The 16,732-nt window shown below is 39.2% G+C and overlaps 2 protein-coding genes across 4 annotated transcripts in view; both read left to right on the top strand.

Annotated features, from left to right (window-relative positions):
• The window catches only part of rab11fip4b (RAB11 family interacting protein 4 (class II) b), a 71,202-nt gene extending 62,762 nt beyond the window's left edge, over nt 1–8,440 (top strand). For 2 of the 3 annotated variants that reach the window (XM_074688812.1, XM_074688830.1), the window contains 9 exons: nt 623–722; nt 1,091–1,194; nt 1,300–1,440; nt 1,744–1,825; nt 2,972–3,109; nt 3,299–3,457; nt 4,776–4,856; nt 5,311–5,454; nt 6,223–8,440. In XM_074688812.1, coding sequence (XP_074544913.1) covers nt 623–722; nt 1,091–1,194; nt 1,300–1,440; nt 1,744–1,825; nt 2,972–3,109; nt 3,299–3,457; nt 4,776–4,856; nt 5,311–5,454; nt 6,223–6,339 — 1,066 coding nt within the window. In that variant the 3' untranslated portion in view covers nt 6,340–8,440. The remainder of the gene's footprint in view (nt 1–622; nt 723–1,090; nt 1,195–1,299; nt 1,441–1,743; nt 1,826–2,971; nt 3,110–3,298; nt 3,458–4,775; nt 4,857–5,310; nt 5,455–6,222) is intronic. The other variant, XM_074688822.1, reaches the window with a different exon arrangement.
• A 2,147-nt stretch (nt 8,441–10,587) lies between these two features.
• On the top strand, nt 10,588–14,908 carry LOC141810218 (uncharacterized). Its single transcript, XM_074697608.1, has 5 exons — nt 10,588–10,866; nt 11,422–11,558; nt 11,742–11,913; nt 12,750–12,865; nt 13,402–14,908. Exons 1-5 carry the CDS (start codon nt 10,595–10,597, stop codon nt 13,575–13,577), a joined length of 873 nt encoding a protein of 290 aa, XP_074553709.1. The 5' UTR covers nt 10,588–10,594; the 3' UTR covers nt 13,578–14,908.
• Nucleotides 14,909–16,732: the final 1,824 nt, after the last annotated feature.

Here is a 16,732-nt window from a genome sequence, read left to right on the forward strand (position 1 = left end):
TAGCTGTAGGGGTCAGACCTCATCCACCTATGTGGCTTCTGGCTGAGCCAGACCTTGCTGCATTGGCTCCACATTGGAGATCCCCCCAAACAGAGTGTCTTATATTTCTTTGCTACCTATATTACAAATTTTACGGTATATTCTGCCCTCACCATATCTGCAGTCCCCTCTTTACTCTCCTCTTTTCCCCCGACACTTCCTCCCTCCTCTCCTCTCTCCTGTTAGCACCTCTCCTCTCCATACTGCTAATCTCAGTAATGGATCAGACACTTTTCTCAAGTTATTCCATTAGTGTGAAAGGGGGCAGCTGTACTCTTATCACAGCACAAATGTCCCACTTGATTGTGTGACTCAGTCAGAGCCACACACACCTATGTGGGTGTCTGTCTGATGCATCTAAATCCAGCCTGTGTGTGTGTGTCTGTTATGTACTTTCCTCTTTGTCATACACCATTTACAGTATGTAAGCTTGCAGCAGGACAGAACACACCTTCTACAGTCTCTTTTTCTTTCTCACTCACACACAAAAAAACTCACTGATGCAAGCAGACTAGAGCCAGCTGGTCCTCACCTGGATGTTCCCCCAGATTTCTTAAGTGTGTGTCTCTCTGTGTTTGAGCAGGCAGCTGCTTCATAACAGCAACCTTAGCAGCAGTAACGGCAGCACAGAAGACCTATTTAGAGACAGCATCGACTCCTGCGACATCGACATCAATGAAAAGGTAGGGATGTGTTTAACTGCTTAAGTGTTAATCTCTTTTTTATTTCTATCAAACTAATCCTTGCAGTAAGTAACAACAACCTTTATCGTTTCTGTTTCTGTCAGCATGAACTGTTCTTACTTAAACCACAGTGAGTGAAGAGCTTTTTACAATGGATGCACAGCTTAAAATGAGAATGCTAATTCACAGTATGGGCTCTGTCAGGATTCTTCTGACGTCTGCAAATTCACAGGCAGGGCTTAATCACTTTCATGTCTTTTTAACTTGGGGAAAGCAAAATTGCTTGTGTGGAATTTAAGGAGGGAGGTGCTGTAATTTTGTGAAACTCTAAGGTCTTTTTATTAAACTGTACCTGTTTTTTTTTCCAGGTGAGCTCTCTGGAGAAGAAGGTGGCAGAACTTGAGAATGAGATTCTGTTGAATGGGGATCTGAAGTCAAGGCTGAAGCAGGAAAACACTCAGCTTGTACACAGGTACTCAATGTACTCCATTCTATCTTTAGTTTCTTGCCCCCTGTTTCATTAAGTGTCACAAGTTTTTAACTCTTTATTTTGTATGAATTTGTGTGATATGTTCAGGGTGAATGAGTTGGAGGAGCAGCTGAAGGACCAGGAGACGCGATCAGAACAAAATCTGCAAGCAGAGCTAAGACGGCACAGAGAGGCCTACAGCAAGATGGAGAGAGACAAAAACACTCAGATAGAGCTCCTGACCAACAAGTAAGAAACACAAATAATCAGCTCTACCAATTGTCTGTTTATACATTATAATTGTATTCACTAGCTTGATATCATCTGATAGTTGAACAGTTTTGTGTTTTTCTGCATCTGAGGGTTACAAAGATGCAGAATGTAAACATTATGCAAATCAAAGCTTTGAGATCTCTCCTTGGGTTAGTCAGTTTCCTCTGGAGCTTCAGCATATTGTGGACGTTTGCTTAAACACTATTCTAGCTGACTGGGAAAAACAACACAGAATTTATGAATAACAGTAAGCTAATGTACTACACTGTGTTTTTCCAGAGTCAAGCAGCTGGAGGAGGAGAATAACGACTTCGCTCTGAACATGTGCCGGCTCAAATCACAGACAGAGAAACTGGATGAGGTAAGCTTTCAACTAGGGCTGTCACTTTAAAGCATTAATTAGATTAATTAATTACACCTTAAATTAATGCATTATAAAAATTGATGCAAGATTAATTATAGCACATTTTGATATTGGCCAGTCCATGGCAGTGGCACTTTACTTCACACATGCAAGGCTAATCAAACCAAAAAAAGCCAAGGTGATAACAGGATTGGAGATTATGATTGCGAGTGAGGCTAGCAAGGGGCCTTTGAATGGCAAGTTTATTTACAAAAAAAAAAGCAAAGGACAGTCAGCAAAAACATGGTGACTTGTAGCTTATGTAAAAAAAAAAAAATCTTCATATCACTGAAGCTGCTCCAGCCTGACGTATCATTATAAAATATAAAACTTTTTGGACAAGATGCCTGACTTAAGTTTTATTCAATCACCAATAAAATGTGGATTTACAAATCTTCTCTTCTTGTTGTATTCATTTAATTAGTCATGCACTACAATTTTGTAATGTCCTAGAATTCAAATTCTTTATTCCTCAAGCAGATTGAGATTGAGATTAAAATGTGATTTATTAGATTAATTCATCACATATCCTGTAATTAATTAGGTTAATTTTTTTATTCGACTGACAGCACTATATTCACTATGTTTGTTTTGACTTGTAGATCCTGTTATTCATTCTGAATTTAACAGAAAACCAATACAAATGATAGTACTCCCAGTGTGTAAATTTGCTTAAACCCTGGTTAAAACTGAAATCAGTGTGGGTCTATTGAGCCGTACTGTTCCTTTAAGAATAGCAGTTCACTTTGTAATCAGTCAGTAAATTCAATGTGTTTAACACACAAACATGAAGAGGAACTGTAATGTTTTCACAAGATGAGATGTGATGAATATCTTTGAACCGCACCTCTATTCCTAGACCTACACTAGACCTCGACAGTTGACAGCTTCATCTCATAAAATTAGAATGTGTGATCAAGATGTACCGGTAAAAAAACCCCACAACTATTAAAAAACAGAATATTTTCCATAAACATCATCCATCCTGTTCAGAAAGGTCCACCAGTATTCATAACTGTGTCTGTTTTAGTTTAACAAATTTGCAAATGTTTCTATACGGCAAGTATGAATGTCTGTCTTATTTGTGCGTCCGTCCTTCCTCAGGAGAAGCAAAGGATGACAGACAAGCTGGAGGACACCAGTTTACGCCTGAAGGATGAGATGGACCTCTACAGGAAAATGATGGACAAGCTGAGACAGAACCGAAACCAGTTCCAGAAAGAAAAAGAAAACATGCAGGAGGTAGGAGAGACTATATTGTGCAATCAGACACATGTACAGAGTGGGTTGTTTGCTCTACAGCTCACCCTGTTTCCTCTCTTTTTACTCTCCTCTCCCCCTCTGCATTTTCACTGGCTCATACACCCACACCCCCAAAATACTGCACTGCCGTTACATAACAATGCTCATCTGTCCTTTCTCTCCATGTAGCTGATAGAGGACTTGCGTCGTGAGCTGGAGCATTTGCAACTCTTCAAGCTGGAGTCAGAGAGGCCTGGACGCAGCCGCAGCTCTTCCTCCAGTGTGGCAGACTTCAACAGCAGGACTCGGGAGGTGGAGCTGGAGCATGAGGTCAAGAGGCTCAAGCAGGTACTGACAGATGATGCATTCAAATGTGTAGTACAGTTGGAAACTAGAGCTGAGAAGAAGCTTTGACATGCAGAGGCATCTGTTGGTATCTGTTGAACGGTTTGGTTCTTCTCTACGCCTCAGCTTCCTGGAGGTTGTCTTATGTAAAGAGTGCCTTTTTTTCATCTCTGAACACTGGACAGAGGGTCAGACTGCAGCTTGTGATGGGTCATGTCTCTGCTGTCGGAAGATATATATATATTTTAATAATCACTCTATTTTTTAATGAATAACAAGCAGAAGTGTGTTGGCTGATTGGGTTTTGTCTTTAAGAGTTCAGATGTAATACAGCATGTGTTCACATTTTTTAAGTCTCTCAAACTACTTGGCACAGGTGAAACTCTGATCATGGATATGTCTTTATCACTTAATGCACAGCTACAGGAACAATAATTATACATAAATATCAGCTGCCAAGAGAACATATGTTGCACTAGTTTCCCAAATGAGCCCCTCTTTGCTTTTTGATGCTCCGTATAACAGGACATAAATGTAATTACTTTGGGATGAAGAAAAAAATGTCTTATCAATCACAGTATGCCTTACTCCTTAAAAATCTCTCCATAAAGACAGTTTGTCTCAAAAATGTTGGCTGAGAGTAAGGACTCAGCGGTGCTGAGCTTAATATCACTTGTCTCAATTACAGTTCAGTTTGGTGTATTATTTCAATTCATTAATTTGTTTTCCTTCTTGGGTACAAAGCTTTTTGTCTTTCCCATTGAGAGACCCTGATTCTTTTACTAGTTCGCTTTCCTGCAATGTGATCTGACCTAATGTAGAGTAAATGTTCAAGACTGAAGTGTAAACTTAGCAAAAAAAAGTAAGGAAATGTGTTTGGAAGATTATTTTGGTGTTGTAATGAGGCTTCTTGGCACTTAATCTTACAGTGTTGGGAAGTCACTTAATGTTTAATGCCTTTTTTTTAAGGAACATGAAAAAATTGTCTAATAAAACATGAAAAGTTGTCCTTGATGTAGCCTCAGACCAAACTAAAGAGCAGAATTGCAGAAGAAAGAAGAAGAATGTTTTATTAGCTTCTGTATTCTTTTCCGCGTCTTCTATTTTTGTATCTTTGACAAAGCTTCCTCCTGCAGTTTTAGATTAAAAAGTCATTCCCTTTTTAGCCTGTGGTCTGACAAGCCGTGTAGCTCCGTGTAGGTAAAAGCCATAATTTGAGCAACACCAACCGTGACATCCACAAAGATTAGCTCACTATTTTATGTCTGCCTGTGCACCTCTATAAATGTCTATATATATATGTGTGTATGTGTGTGTCCAGCGATTTGTGTCCCAGGACTTTCTCCCCCCTGAATTCCAGCACCTGGTGTTGTCTGGGGTTCGGCTCCGTCCTGGTCTGATGGTAAAATTGCTTCTGCAAACTTTGACCTCTTGATTATTAACCACTAATCACAATGGAGTAGAGCGAAGCTGCCTGGGCTGAATTGGGGTCAGTGCTGCTGTTCCCTCACTAATGAGTAAGAATAGAACAAGGGCAAAGCAAACTGACCTCTTGTCAGCACTCAAGGGCGACTTAATCATGGAGCTTTTATAACACACCAGACAAGCAGGGGAGCAGTTTGTTCTGTAACACGCTTAACCCCTGTAATGTCCTTTAGGTGTTGCCAAAACAGTCGTTCGCTGCTGGCTGATCCAACACATGTTTTGTTGTGTGGAGTGAGTGACGCTTCAGTAGCTGCCTTTCTGTTTTGTTTTGTCGAACACCATCTCTTTTGATGTAAAGATGTGCTCCTGATAGGAGTATTTCTCTTCTCATCTCTCTTTTCTCTACCTCTTGTCCCGATTCTGTATTGCAGGAGAACCAGAAGCTGCGGGAGCAGAACGATGAGCTCAACGGTCAGATCCTCAGCCTCAGTCTGTATGAAGCTAAGAACCTTTTCGCAACGCAGACCAAGGCCCAATCTCTAGCTGCAGAGATAGACAACGCCTCCAGAGACCAGGTAAAATCAAGACGTTTAAGCTGATACATTCAAAAGTTTTTCAAAGCTTTTTTTTTCTTTTTCTGGCTTTTAAAACCTTTCTGCAGAGAGGACAGGACAGTGAAGAGAACAAGAAATAGGGTGAGATTGGGAAGTAACATGCAGGAAAGGTGCTAAACTATATACTTGACCATACCAGTGTGCTGGTCATTTGAAAGTGTATGGTGTTTAACTGTTTTCTGGGACAGATCACACCAGTATAGTGTTCTTAATTTAATATAACAGTGGAATTGAATGTGAACTGCATAATGAGATCATCACCCCAGATATGTCTCACATATAGATGACAACCAGATGTCAATGAAAATAGAATTGTAGGATAGATTTTACTTTCACAAATAGAAACATCCAAGAAGGAAACCACTAAATACACTCAATTTCTTCTCTAAATTGAACATTCTGTTATTTTCCTTAATTTTTTGTTCATTTTTATTTTTTTCTCTCTTGTGCATTTGATTATTTATTTATCTATAAAAAGCTGTAATAAGCTGTTCTGGGATGACACATTTTTTGATTATCGCCTCAGACATTGGTTCCCATTTTGCTGCAATCAAGTAATTGGTTCATTTACTTTACATCATGGTGATTATGCCATTAAAAAAGATCACATTTCAGCCTTTGGAAGTTTCTGGAGTTAACTAATAACAAAAACTCTGATGAAATACCGGGTAAATCATGGCTGACCTTGTTGAAAAAAAAATGTTGTGAAAATGTCTTCTCTCCCCCTAGTTGATGGAAGCCTTGAAGGAGCAGGAGGAAATCAACTTGCGTCTGCGACAGTACATGGACAAAATCATCCTGTCCATCCTGGACCACAACCCGTCCATCCTGGAGATCAAGAACTAACAGCGACTCAACTGGAATGAAAATCACTCACCTAGTTTCAGGAGATTGGGGATCATTCCAGTTGTTTGGTCAGAATCTAAGTCAGGATGCTCTACAGGAATCTGGGACACATTAATAGACACTTATCGCCCCCTGCTGTTTGTGGCAGGTAACTGTCTCTTGCAGAGCAGTTAAAATGGAACTCTGCTGAACTAAAAGGAGTCTCTCTCAACAAGCAGCTGTGTCTTTATTTGCTGTCTATGCTGTGAACTGTAGCTACTGTCACCCTTTTGAACTAATATGACACGTCTGGGGATTTATTTTCCTGGGAACAGCTTTCTTTGAGGATCAACAGAGTAACCCAATGTACACTGGACATATTTACCTTGAAATAAAAGCTGGAACAATGTAATAAGCCTAATGTGGGTCCTACTGTAACCTGGTGTAGTAAAAGAAGTGGTATCCTCAGATAAACAGCTCGGTGAAATGTAGGAAGAATAATTTTTGGAAAATGGACGGAGAGCTGGAAAGCAGGCTGTATACCTGACTCTGACTCTCAGAGACATGAAGGTAGACCAGTCAAAATGAATCAAATCAATGAACTTGTCATGCTTTCTCCTTCATCATTTAGGTGTTCTTTGAGGAAGGTGTAATGCTTTTGGACAGGCAAGTTTTTAAGAGATGAAGAGGAAGTGCTTGGAGAAAGAAAACAGATAAGTCCAAATGTCAAGGAATCAAAGAAGAAAAAAGCTGGGAAGTCTGATGATGTATCATGTGATAGCAATCGAAGGTTTAAGTGAAGTTTGTGATGGTCAATAGAAGGTGACGAGTTTGATTTTCACTTGCTCTCAAGAAAATGTCTTCCGGTATCCTTCCAACAGCACTTGCTGTTGTAATCAGTCCATAAATTGGCTATCACTGTACGGTAAAGATGCCGCAACCAAGGAGTGTCTTTGAACCCTTAACTTCCATGGTGGCTATTTGCTAGCAATGCCTTAGCTTCTAAAGCTACACTGTTGCCAGCAGCTAGCCCGATGATGTTGCACAGAACTGTAAGGTTATGAATGTACGGGGTGTCTGGTGGATTACTGGTAGCCATTGTCTCTATGCTCAGTAAAATCATCTCAAATACTGGATGAGCATGCGCAGGAGACACTTTTTGTTACAATGAACTGGATTTGGTGTCACATAAAAGCTCACAGATTGTGTTCATGCCAAGATGGCGCTCTGAAACTCTGATACTGTAAATATCATGAATGTACATCTGGATATTTCCCTCTCTGTGACTTTTAATTGGCTGTAATTGGAAAAGATGCATATACAGTTTTCAGTACTGTAATGAAGAGGGGAAATGATTACAATCTGCTGTATTATGTGATGATTCTAAACTTGAGTTTTGCTTCCTTGCACAAAAAGACATTTTTATTTCATTTGCATGGTTCACCTTTTCTTCTGTCTGTGCCTTTTGAGGACATTTTTCCAGACGATGTTGCTAATAATGATTGACATAGTTTTTTGAAGCTACAGTCTATGTCGTTGTTTGACATATTTTCTCGACTTGTAAATGTTGTAATTATATAGTGATAATTTGTATCCATGTGCCACTCACCAGTCTTTTTGGATTGATACTATGAAAACTATTTTATACAGTTTTACCAAGAAAGAACTTGTGAATGCTTAGGTGCTTTATGAAAAGCAGTATAGCACAATGCTTTGTACGGTACGCTGGCCAGGCTTGCGATTTGGAAATACTTTGAAGATTTTCCAATGTAGTGGGAAATGTTTTATTGCATTTCTCTTTTTTTTTGTCTGTCATGGTGAGTCCATTGATTTTCAACTTGCTTCAAAACGGCTTTTTCTATGGTTGTAAACTGTCTTCCTAACTTAAGCTAAATGGTGAGCTTCATGAGCAATATTAACTTAAAACTGTACCTGCTGACTCGTGTCTTGTTTTGCTTCATAAATCTTTTTGTTCTAGCTGGATGAAAAGAATTAAATGGTACATTAAGATGTAAAAGTTGTCACAAACTCATTTCTTGTAGCTCTTTAACTTTTAATTTATTAGGACTGTAAAATGCGATGTAGTCGCTATTAATAGCAATAAAAACGGCTTTGGTGGCAATTCTGACTTTTGTTTTTGTCATTTTGGTCTACATACATTTTTTGTTTTCAACAGACTCTAAACCATTTAATCTGTCATACTTGACATTGCAACAACACAATTTTCAGAGAGGACAAATATAAGTGACAAAAAATGAACACGTTGTCAAAGCCTTGATTATAACAAACAGGAGTTTCAAGAACATTAACTGCAAACAATGTGACCTTGCATTTAAACTCTGAATCCCAATCAAACCACTGGTTTGTGAATGACATGACAAAGATAAGATATAACAATACTCTGTACAAAGTTAGAAAACTCTTGACTTGAGAAAAAAAAAATCTCATCGTAATCCTCATTTTAAAGAATTGAGTCACTGTGACTCAGTTACACTGGTATCAGTTTGGATCAGTATCAGTATTTATACTGGTATTGGCATCTGGACTAAAAAAGTTAGATTGGTGAACCCGTAAACAATTTATTTGGGTTTACAGAGACTGGTTCACAGTCTCATCCCCATATTAAGGAACAGAGAGTATTCAATTCATATTGGTATCAGACCAGTATACCAAAGCCAAGGATCAGAACTTAAAGCTGTATACATGCATACCAGTGTTAGAAAATCTGAGTTTAAGTGTTAGGAAGGTTATTGCTTAACTATGGTACCATAACTTTGGTATAACTAGTTCAGTGGATTCTATCTGTACATATTTCAAATCAGTTTAAGGGTTTTAGAGCAAAATGAGTAATGTAGCTTCATTACAAGACACTCCCATTACAGAATTAATGTGTAAAATTATGGTTTACAAAAAAATGAAAGGCTGTACACACACCTGTCCTTCTTAAACTGTTTATTTCATTACAGATACTTGTTTAAAAAATGTAACAGGTGAATATTAATTTTTAGATACATTAAGGTCGCCCTAAATGACTTTTTTTTAAAAGGCTGTGCCCTTTTAATTGAACTGTAAACACGCTAAAATCTCCTCATTAGGGTTTTTCCGGAAATGGATGTGTACTATATTCCACATCCTTGCACAACGGCTAGATAAATCCTTAATTTATGATAACAAATTAAATGTCACGTTTCCTTTTTTAGCTACATAGTTTCCATTGTGGCGCCTCATTAACTATAACACGCTAACGCTGTGTTGGGAGAGTGTCTTTCGGCGCCATCTATCGGATCACCACTTGCTCCTCAGCCCCGTGTTCCTAGTTGGAGGTGTGCTTCTGGTACAGGTGAGCGATTACTTGCTAAATCTAATCTAAAAGTGTCAAGCTAGCGTTAAATATGGAAGAAGTTACAGTAAAAGCGTTTCCCATTGTCGTGTTTTGTTTGTCATCGTCTGCCTCTCGGAAGCTAACTGTTGGATGTTATTAGCATGACACTGCAGGCGGGAAAACATTAGCTCACCGCTATCGTTGAGCCAAAGCAACGTTAGCTGTTTTTTAACCGGTGTCTACACCCACTCACCTTTAAATGGCTGCATTTAAAACCAAATCAAGGTTATTTCACGAGTGATTTAATCAAAAAGTTAGCAAAGCAGTTAAATGAAGACGTAAGTCACCGGCTGAGGGCATCAAAGTGAGCACAAAAGCTATACTGAGTTGCAGAAACTGCACTTGCATCAGTTATAGTTGTTGGCAAAGGTTGAAGAAAACTATGGGGATGAAATCTGAATATAACTGGGCCAAACTTCAGCTTCGTGGTCTTAAAAAGAAACAATGAATATACCAGATTTCCTGGACTGTGCCCAAAAGTTGGTAACAAAATATTTAATATTCTTCCCACACCCCTTCATACTCTTAACAACATCCTCAAAGGGTAAACTTGATTTTTGCAATCTCAAAGAAAAGCATCAGGCCCTGTCTTAAAATGATGACAGTGGCAAGGTACATTCGTTAAAATGTTATTTTCTTAGTCCTTCTTTGCACTGACATTTATTTCCTTGACTGTGCTTTGCAGGTGACGTGATGCCTCAGAACAACATGAATATTGAAGGCAGAAGAAAAAGATCACGTACATTCTACTGTAAAGCCAACACCCAGGTCAATGATGGAGTGCGGGGCACAGATTTGGTCAGTGGAGCTGTTCTTCACAATGGCTACCCAACTGCTGCTAGAACCAGCGAAAGGTCACCAAACAGCTCAAAGAACGGAAACACACAACCACCCATGGTTAATGGACATATTTACAAAAAGTGCAACGGCTATGATAGACAAAAAGTGCCACCAAGGACAATCAGGAAACAGGGAAGCATGATTTCAGCTGTCACTGATGCCCCAGCATCTGGCAGGGTTGTCAGTGCCGGTATTCCAGATGGTGTCCAGGTGAATGGGGAGGCGGCCCCTTTGCCCTGTTATTCTGATCAAATGAAGCCAGAGGGGAGCCACAAAGCAGATGCAAAGAACAACAGACCATGGAAGAAATTCAGACACAAGAAGAGGTGTGAGACCTTCCTTACAGCTGCTTTGAATAAATCAAAGTGCAGATTAATACATAATTACTCACAGCTGTCAGTGGAATTCCACCTACATGACCTTACTGTTAGCTGTGAAGAAAGTTACCAACTTAAAATGAGCCTCTTCTTTCAGGACGATACATCAATCATTCTCAGTGTGTGTTTTTAAACTGTAAAGGAAGTTTGATGTGCTAGTGAAAGAGAGGTATTAGGTCAGTCTAGTATCTGAATTGTTAACATAAGGCAAAAAAAGTTGTCTTTTCTAAGAAAAAAAGCTGAAAATAGGGAGTGGATCACTTCAGGTAAAACTGAAATTAAATGCTAAAATTGATTTTTCCTTGACAGTATCAGAAGAGGAAGATATGTAGTATAAACAGAGTTCAAATGGTGTTTGTAGCTGCTAGACACAAGCAGGCTAGCTGTTTCTGAGGTTTTCACTTTTGTGCCAAGACAAAAAACTATTCCAAAATAATTTAAAACAACTCTTAGTGATCTCATATTTGTAGCTGATATTACTTTTGACCTAGAAATCATTTACAGAATCCCTGAGGTCAACTGTGCAAAGAAACCCTCATCCCCACCAGCAACACCACCCAAACAAGAAGACTGGGAGAAGGAGATCCAGGAGGTCATGATGACTGGCTGGGACAAGATGTGTTATGGGACCAACCCCTATGGTAGGTAAAAGTGCAAACTGTCCTTTGCTGTAAGAAGATATTTGTGTCCACTTGCTTGAACTCTGCAAAACCCACAGTATCAAAAATTGGAGATGGCAATTATATCATTTCCAGGCGAATCTCTCAAGAAGCCCTGCAAAGGCAACAGAACAGATGTTCACTGATCTTCTGTGTCTCAAATAGGTCCAGAAGATTTGCTCCCCTTCCATTTGAGGGATTTGACATCAAAGCAACGTGACATGGTCCCCCCGCCTGGTTTACTTTATTACTGCCCAGCCATTTACCACCCACGCCCCTTCAAATGGAACCACTACAATGTTCCTGTTGAGCCAGACCAATTTGAAGATGCTGATGAGTAAGCCAGACATATGCTGTTAAGTTAGAGCATTTTTAACAAGCTATGTTCACAAACAAAAATTAACTTAATCTCAGAGCAAAACTTGGTTCATCACCGTAGCTTCAAATCAAATAGCACTTTAAAATCTCAGGAGGGTCTGCTTTGTAGGGCAGTTGAATTTTTTTTTTTTGTGTAGGTTTGATTTAATCATTTCTACTTTGATTTATGCAGGTGTAGACATTCACATCAGTTCAAACTGAGCTGTAACTGACACATGAAAGAAGTAACTTACAGTGTGCAGTTTTCATTGTGGGCTTACCAACTTTAAACGAGCCTCATATTTCAGGAGGATAGATGAACCATCCTGAGTTTGTATTTTTGGACTGTTTAGGGAGTTTTATGTACAAGTGAAAGAGAGCTATTAGGTCAGTCTACTATCTGCATTTTAAACATAAGACTAAAACTGCTTTCTAGCCTGAGCAAAAAAGCTAAAAGTAGGGAGTAGCAACTCACACAGTGGATTACCTCAGGTAAAACCCACAAATTGATTTTTACGGGGCAGGATCATAGAAGAAAGATACAAAGTATTAACAGAGTTCAAATGGTGTTAGTTGATGCTAGAATCAAGCAGACTAGCTTTTTCTGAGGTTTTCACACTCTGTGCCAAGCTAAGAAACTATTCCGAAAAATGTTGAATTACTCTTATTGATCTCCTGCACAGTGTTGTAGCCTTTCACAAACAAATAGGCAAAAAAAAGACAGTCATAGTGCAAGATAAGAACTACCAATTACACTTACTTTCATTGATCTGAAAGATTTACCTAAATTTACTTTTGACCTTTAACTTTTTACAGAGTCCCTGAAGTCAACTGTGCAAAGATTCCCTCATCCCCACCCAAACATGAAGACGGGGAGGAGGAGATCCAGGAGGTCACCATGACTGGCTGTAGCAAGATGACCAGTCCCTATGGTAGGTAAAAGTGTTCTTTGTCTGCTTTCAGTGCACGGTCACACTGGCCATCCAAAACGTGCCGCGCTTAAGCACAATAATCCTCCGCCCAAGACTTTAGCAGGTATCTCACACGCACATGGCCCGCCTACGTCATCGTGAAGCATCTCTTGATATGAAGCATGATCTCATCAGAGTCAGCACAATGAGACACAGACAACTCTGCTTTGACTTTAGGGACTTTTAAACCGTGCCGAAGCCCACCTCTCCAAAGCATGCCAAAGCAGAGAAGTGAATCATGCTCAAGCTCGGCACGGTTGCGGTCACACTGGCCATTCAAAAAGTGCTTAAGAGCTGAAGCGTGCTTAAGCACGGCACTGTTTGCCAGTGTGACCGCGTCCTTAGAAGATGTTTGTGCCCACTTTTTAGAACTCTGCAGAACCCACAGAAACAAAAAATGGAGATGGCAAACTATATCATTTATCAGGCAAACCCTGACAAGAAGCCTTGTAAAGCCAAAAAAACAGATGTTCATTGATCTTCTGTGTCTCAAATAGGTCCAGAAGATTTGCTCCATTATGATTTAAGGGGTTTGACACTAAAGCAACAGGACATAGTCCCCCTGCCTGGATCATTTAATAACTGCCAAGCCATTCACCGCCCACGCCCCTTCAAATGGACTCACTACAGCTTTCCTGTTGAGCCAGACCAATGTGCAGATGCTGATGAGTAAGCCAGACATATGCTGTTATGTTAGAGCATTTTTAACTAGCAAAAATTAACTGTCTAGTTCTGCTGTTGATGTTAATGCTGTGTTTTTGGCAATGTGCACATATTCTGGTTGTGTGACTGATGTGGAGATCATGGATTGTACTAATGCAAAGGACATTTGTTCCACCAGTTTTCTCCAGTCAGAAGTATCAGTGACAGTCCTTAATTTCAGAACATACTTCAGTTTGTCACCTTAGCTTCACATCAAATAGCACTTAATTATCTCAGGAGGAGTCTGCTTTGTAGGGCGGTTCATTTTTTTATTGTAGGTTTTATTTATTAATTCATATTTAAATTTTACATTCCTTTAAAATTGCAACACGTTTGTGTTGATCTTAAGAAATGATTTTAGCTCTCTACAAAATCTTTCTGTTGAAGCTTTCTCTTCTCTTTGTTTCATGCTTTCACAAATCTTTCAAAACAAAAAGTAGTTTTAATCCAAGGTGAGTTTTTTTTAAACGCCTAGAATAAGTTGAACCATCAGATTAGTTTTACCAGTTATTCATTGTTTACATCATGCATAAGCAGCTTTTAATTTGTGGCGCTTCAAAGAAAATATGGTTTGATGATTTGAAAGCAAACACAGATGTTTACCTGCCTGTTCCAAAATTCTGTTTCATTTTCAAAACACACAATAAATCCAGTTTTCTTCTAATTTGTGTTCACATTGCAAGTTAATCTCCACAACTACACATCAACCTGGTTTAGACCTTAACCTTTAAGGCAGTCTTTAGGCAATGACATACTATCTCCACTAGATGGAGTAGTTGGCATCAGAATGTCTTTCCTCTGAGTTATTCTACTCACCTCTGGGAGTTCAGTGGGTTCATTCCCAAGGACTAGAGACACAAGCACTTACTTGCACACCGTTCAAAGCCTATTTTCCCTGGAGTTATCATTCAGAGAGCAACTGCTGATGGGGTTACAGACAACTGTAACTAAGCTGATTAATGCTATCTAATAATACTTAATCATTCATGTCCACAGACACCGTGTCAATAATAGATTGAGGTCATAATCTTTGGTGCAATCCACAGCCGCATGCTCTGATGAGACTTTGTAGTTGAATTTTAAGCAGCACTCTGGGTTTGTTTGGTTTTTTTAAACCAAAGTATTAGACATCAGAACCATCACTTTCAAAGAGATGAAGCAGTGTTTGATGTTGCCCCGTCTTCTATGTGAATCGCATTGTTGATGTTAAGAGCGAATGTAACTAAAGCAGTGGTGTAGATGGAGAAGAATGTTGATATAGTTTTACTTTGTCTGGGGTTTACGTACAGTTTCACTGGGGATTGAACGCTTATTGAAGACTGGTTGTGTGTGATTTGAGGTCAGACAACAACTGTTGAGTGTGAAAAGTATAAGGGAAATGAATTAAAGGATCCTGTTAAGCCTCAGGGACTAGGTTTGACTTATTTCACAAGCATACTTGTAAAAATGATTGGATATTGTGTAAAATGCTAATATAATAGATTTTGATGGTTTGCAAATCATATAAACTCCATATTTAACTGAGAATAGTGCATTGATAATATCAAAAGTTGAAACAAAAAATTGATAAGCTACCTTGATTTTAATACTAGCAACATGTTTTTAAAAAGTTGGGATAGCAAAACACTGAAAAAGTTGTGTGACTTAAAAAAAACACTGACATGATTATTGTTTTGCAAAAGATAACAAAAAGGGATGAGTCTCCCAGAAGTAAAGATGGGTTCACCACTGTGAGAGACTGTGTGAGGCAACAGTTTAACATTCCAGCCTAATGTTTATACCCTAAAATTTAAAAGAATTTGAGATTTTTCAGCAAATGTGACACACAACATGGATAAGGTATAACATTTAAAATGTCTGGAATCTCTTTGAGAAAAAGAGATAACCAAAGAAAAACCAAGACTTGATGATTGTGATCTGAAAGGGATAAAATAAATGTCATAACTCTGCAGTGGAAGTCACTGCATGGTCTCAAAGTGAGTCACAATTTGTGACTGTAGTGACAACTGCTGGTTAAAGCGTGCCCTGTAAACTGATCTTGATAAATGAGGGAAGAGACCACCCAGCTAGTTGTCAGCACACATATAGGAAGGCACTGTTGTGTTTGCACCAAATGCGTGATTAAACCATAGACTTTTCAATCAATAGATGTAGCTTCTGGGTCATCACCCATTCCTGTTTGTGGAGTTTTAAAGCCTGTCATTCTTGAGTGTCATATCGAAAATGGTGACTTACCCTAAAGGCGGGCTTTGAGCCTCCTCACTGATGGCTACAGTTTGTGCACCTGTTGATCAAGTCAGCTGTACCTCTCACTATTAATCAATTATTCTTTATTTATACAGCGCCAAATCATAACAATCATTATCTCAGGAGGACACTTTCCAAAAACACTGACAGGTATGGACCTGGTAACGTCAATAGAATTTTATTAACAGAAATCTCATCTTAATCCACCATGGGTACAGCACTTTGCAGCTTTTATCAACGGCGAGGAGAAACTTTCCTTCACCGGGCAGAAACCTCAAGCAGAACCAGACTTGTGTTTGACAGACATCTGCCTCAACTGTGTTGGGGTTAGAAAGGGAGACAGAAAAATGTTGACAGAGGCAAAAAGAGAGACGGACACAGCCAGACAGAAAGAGGGGGGCACATACACACACACACACACACACACACACACACACACACACACACACACACACACACACACAGTCCGTAGTTTGGTGTTGTAGTGATGATTATGGTGATTATTACAAAACTCTCAACTTTTGGGTACTTTCTTTCAAGCTGTATTTTGGGAGATTTTACACGTTTTCTTGGAGAGGATAGGAAAGAGTTAAGTGCTGAGAACTGGGAGAGACCCACTTTATGGGCACACAACTTATCTAGACCAGGTCAGTAGTCTTAATCTCTTTTGAAATACTGAGTGGTAAGGAAATTCACTCTGAGGAATGGGCCTTTCAGACCAAACAAACTATTTCTGCCTCAGGTGGACACTCGGGGAACTGCAGTTTTCAGCAATTCAGGATAGGCTTCCCTTACGAAAAGAAAATATATGTACCAATATATTTTTTGAAATGTATTGTAATACATTATTGATATATTATGATATACATGGAATAATAT

Source organism: Halichoeres trimaculatus, unplaced genomic scaffold (assembly GCF_033239565.1).
Source record: "Halichoeres trimaculatus isolate MK-OKI-2021-1 unplaced genomic scaffold, fHalTri1.1 fHalTri1_scaffold_2, whole genome shotgun sequence".
In the NCBI taxonomy this organism is placed as follows: Eukaryota; Metazoa; Chordata; class Actinopteri; order Labriformes; family Labridae; genus Halichoeres; species Halichoeres trimaculatus.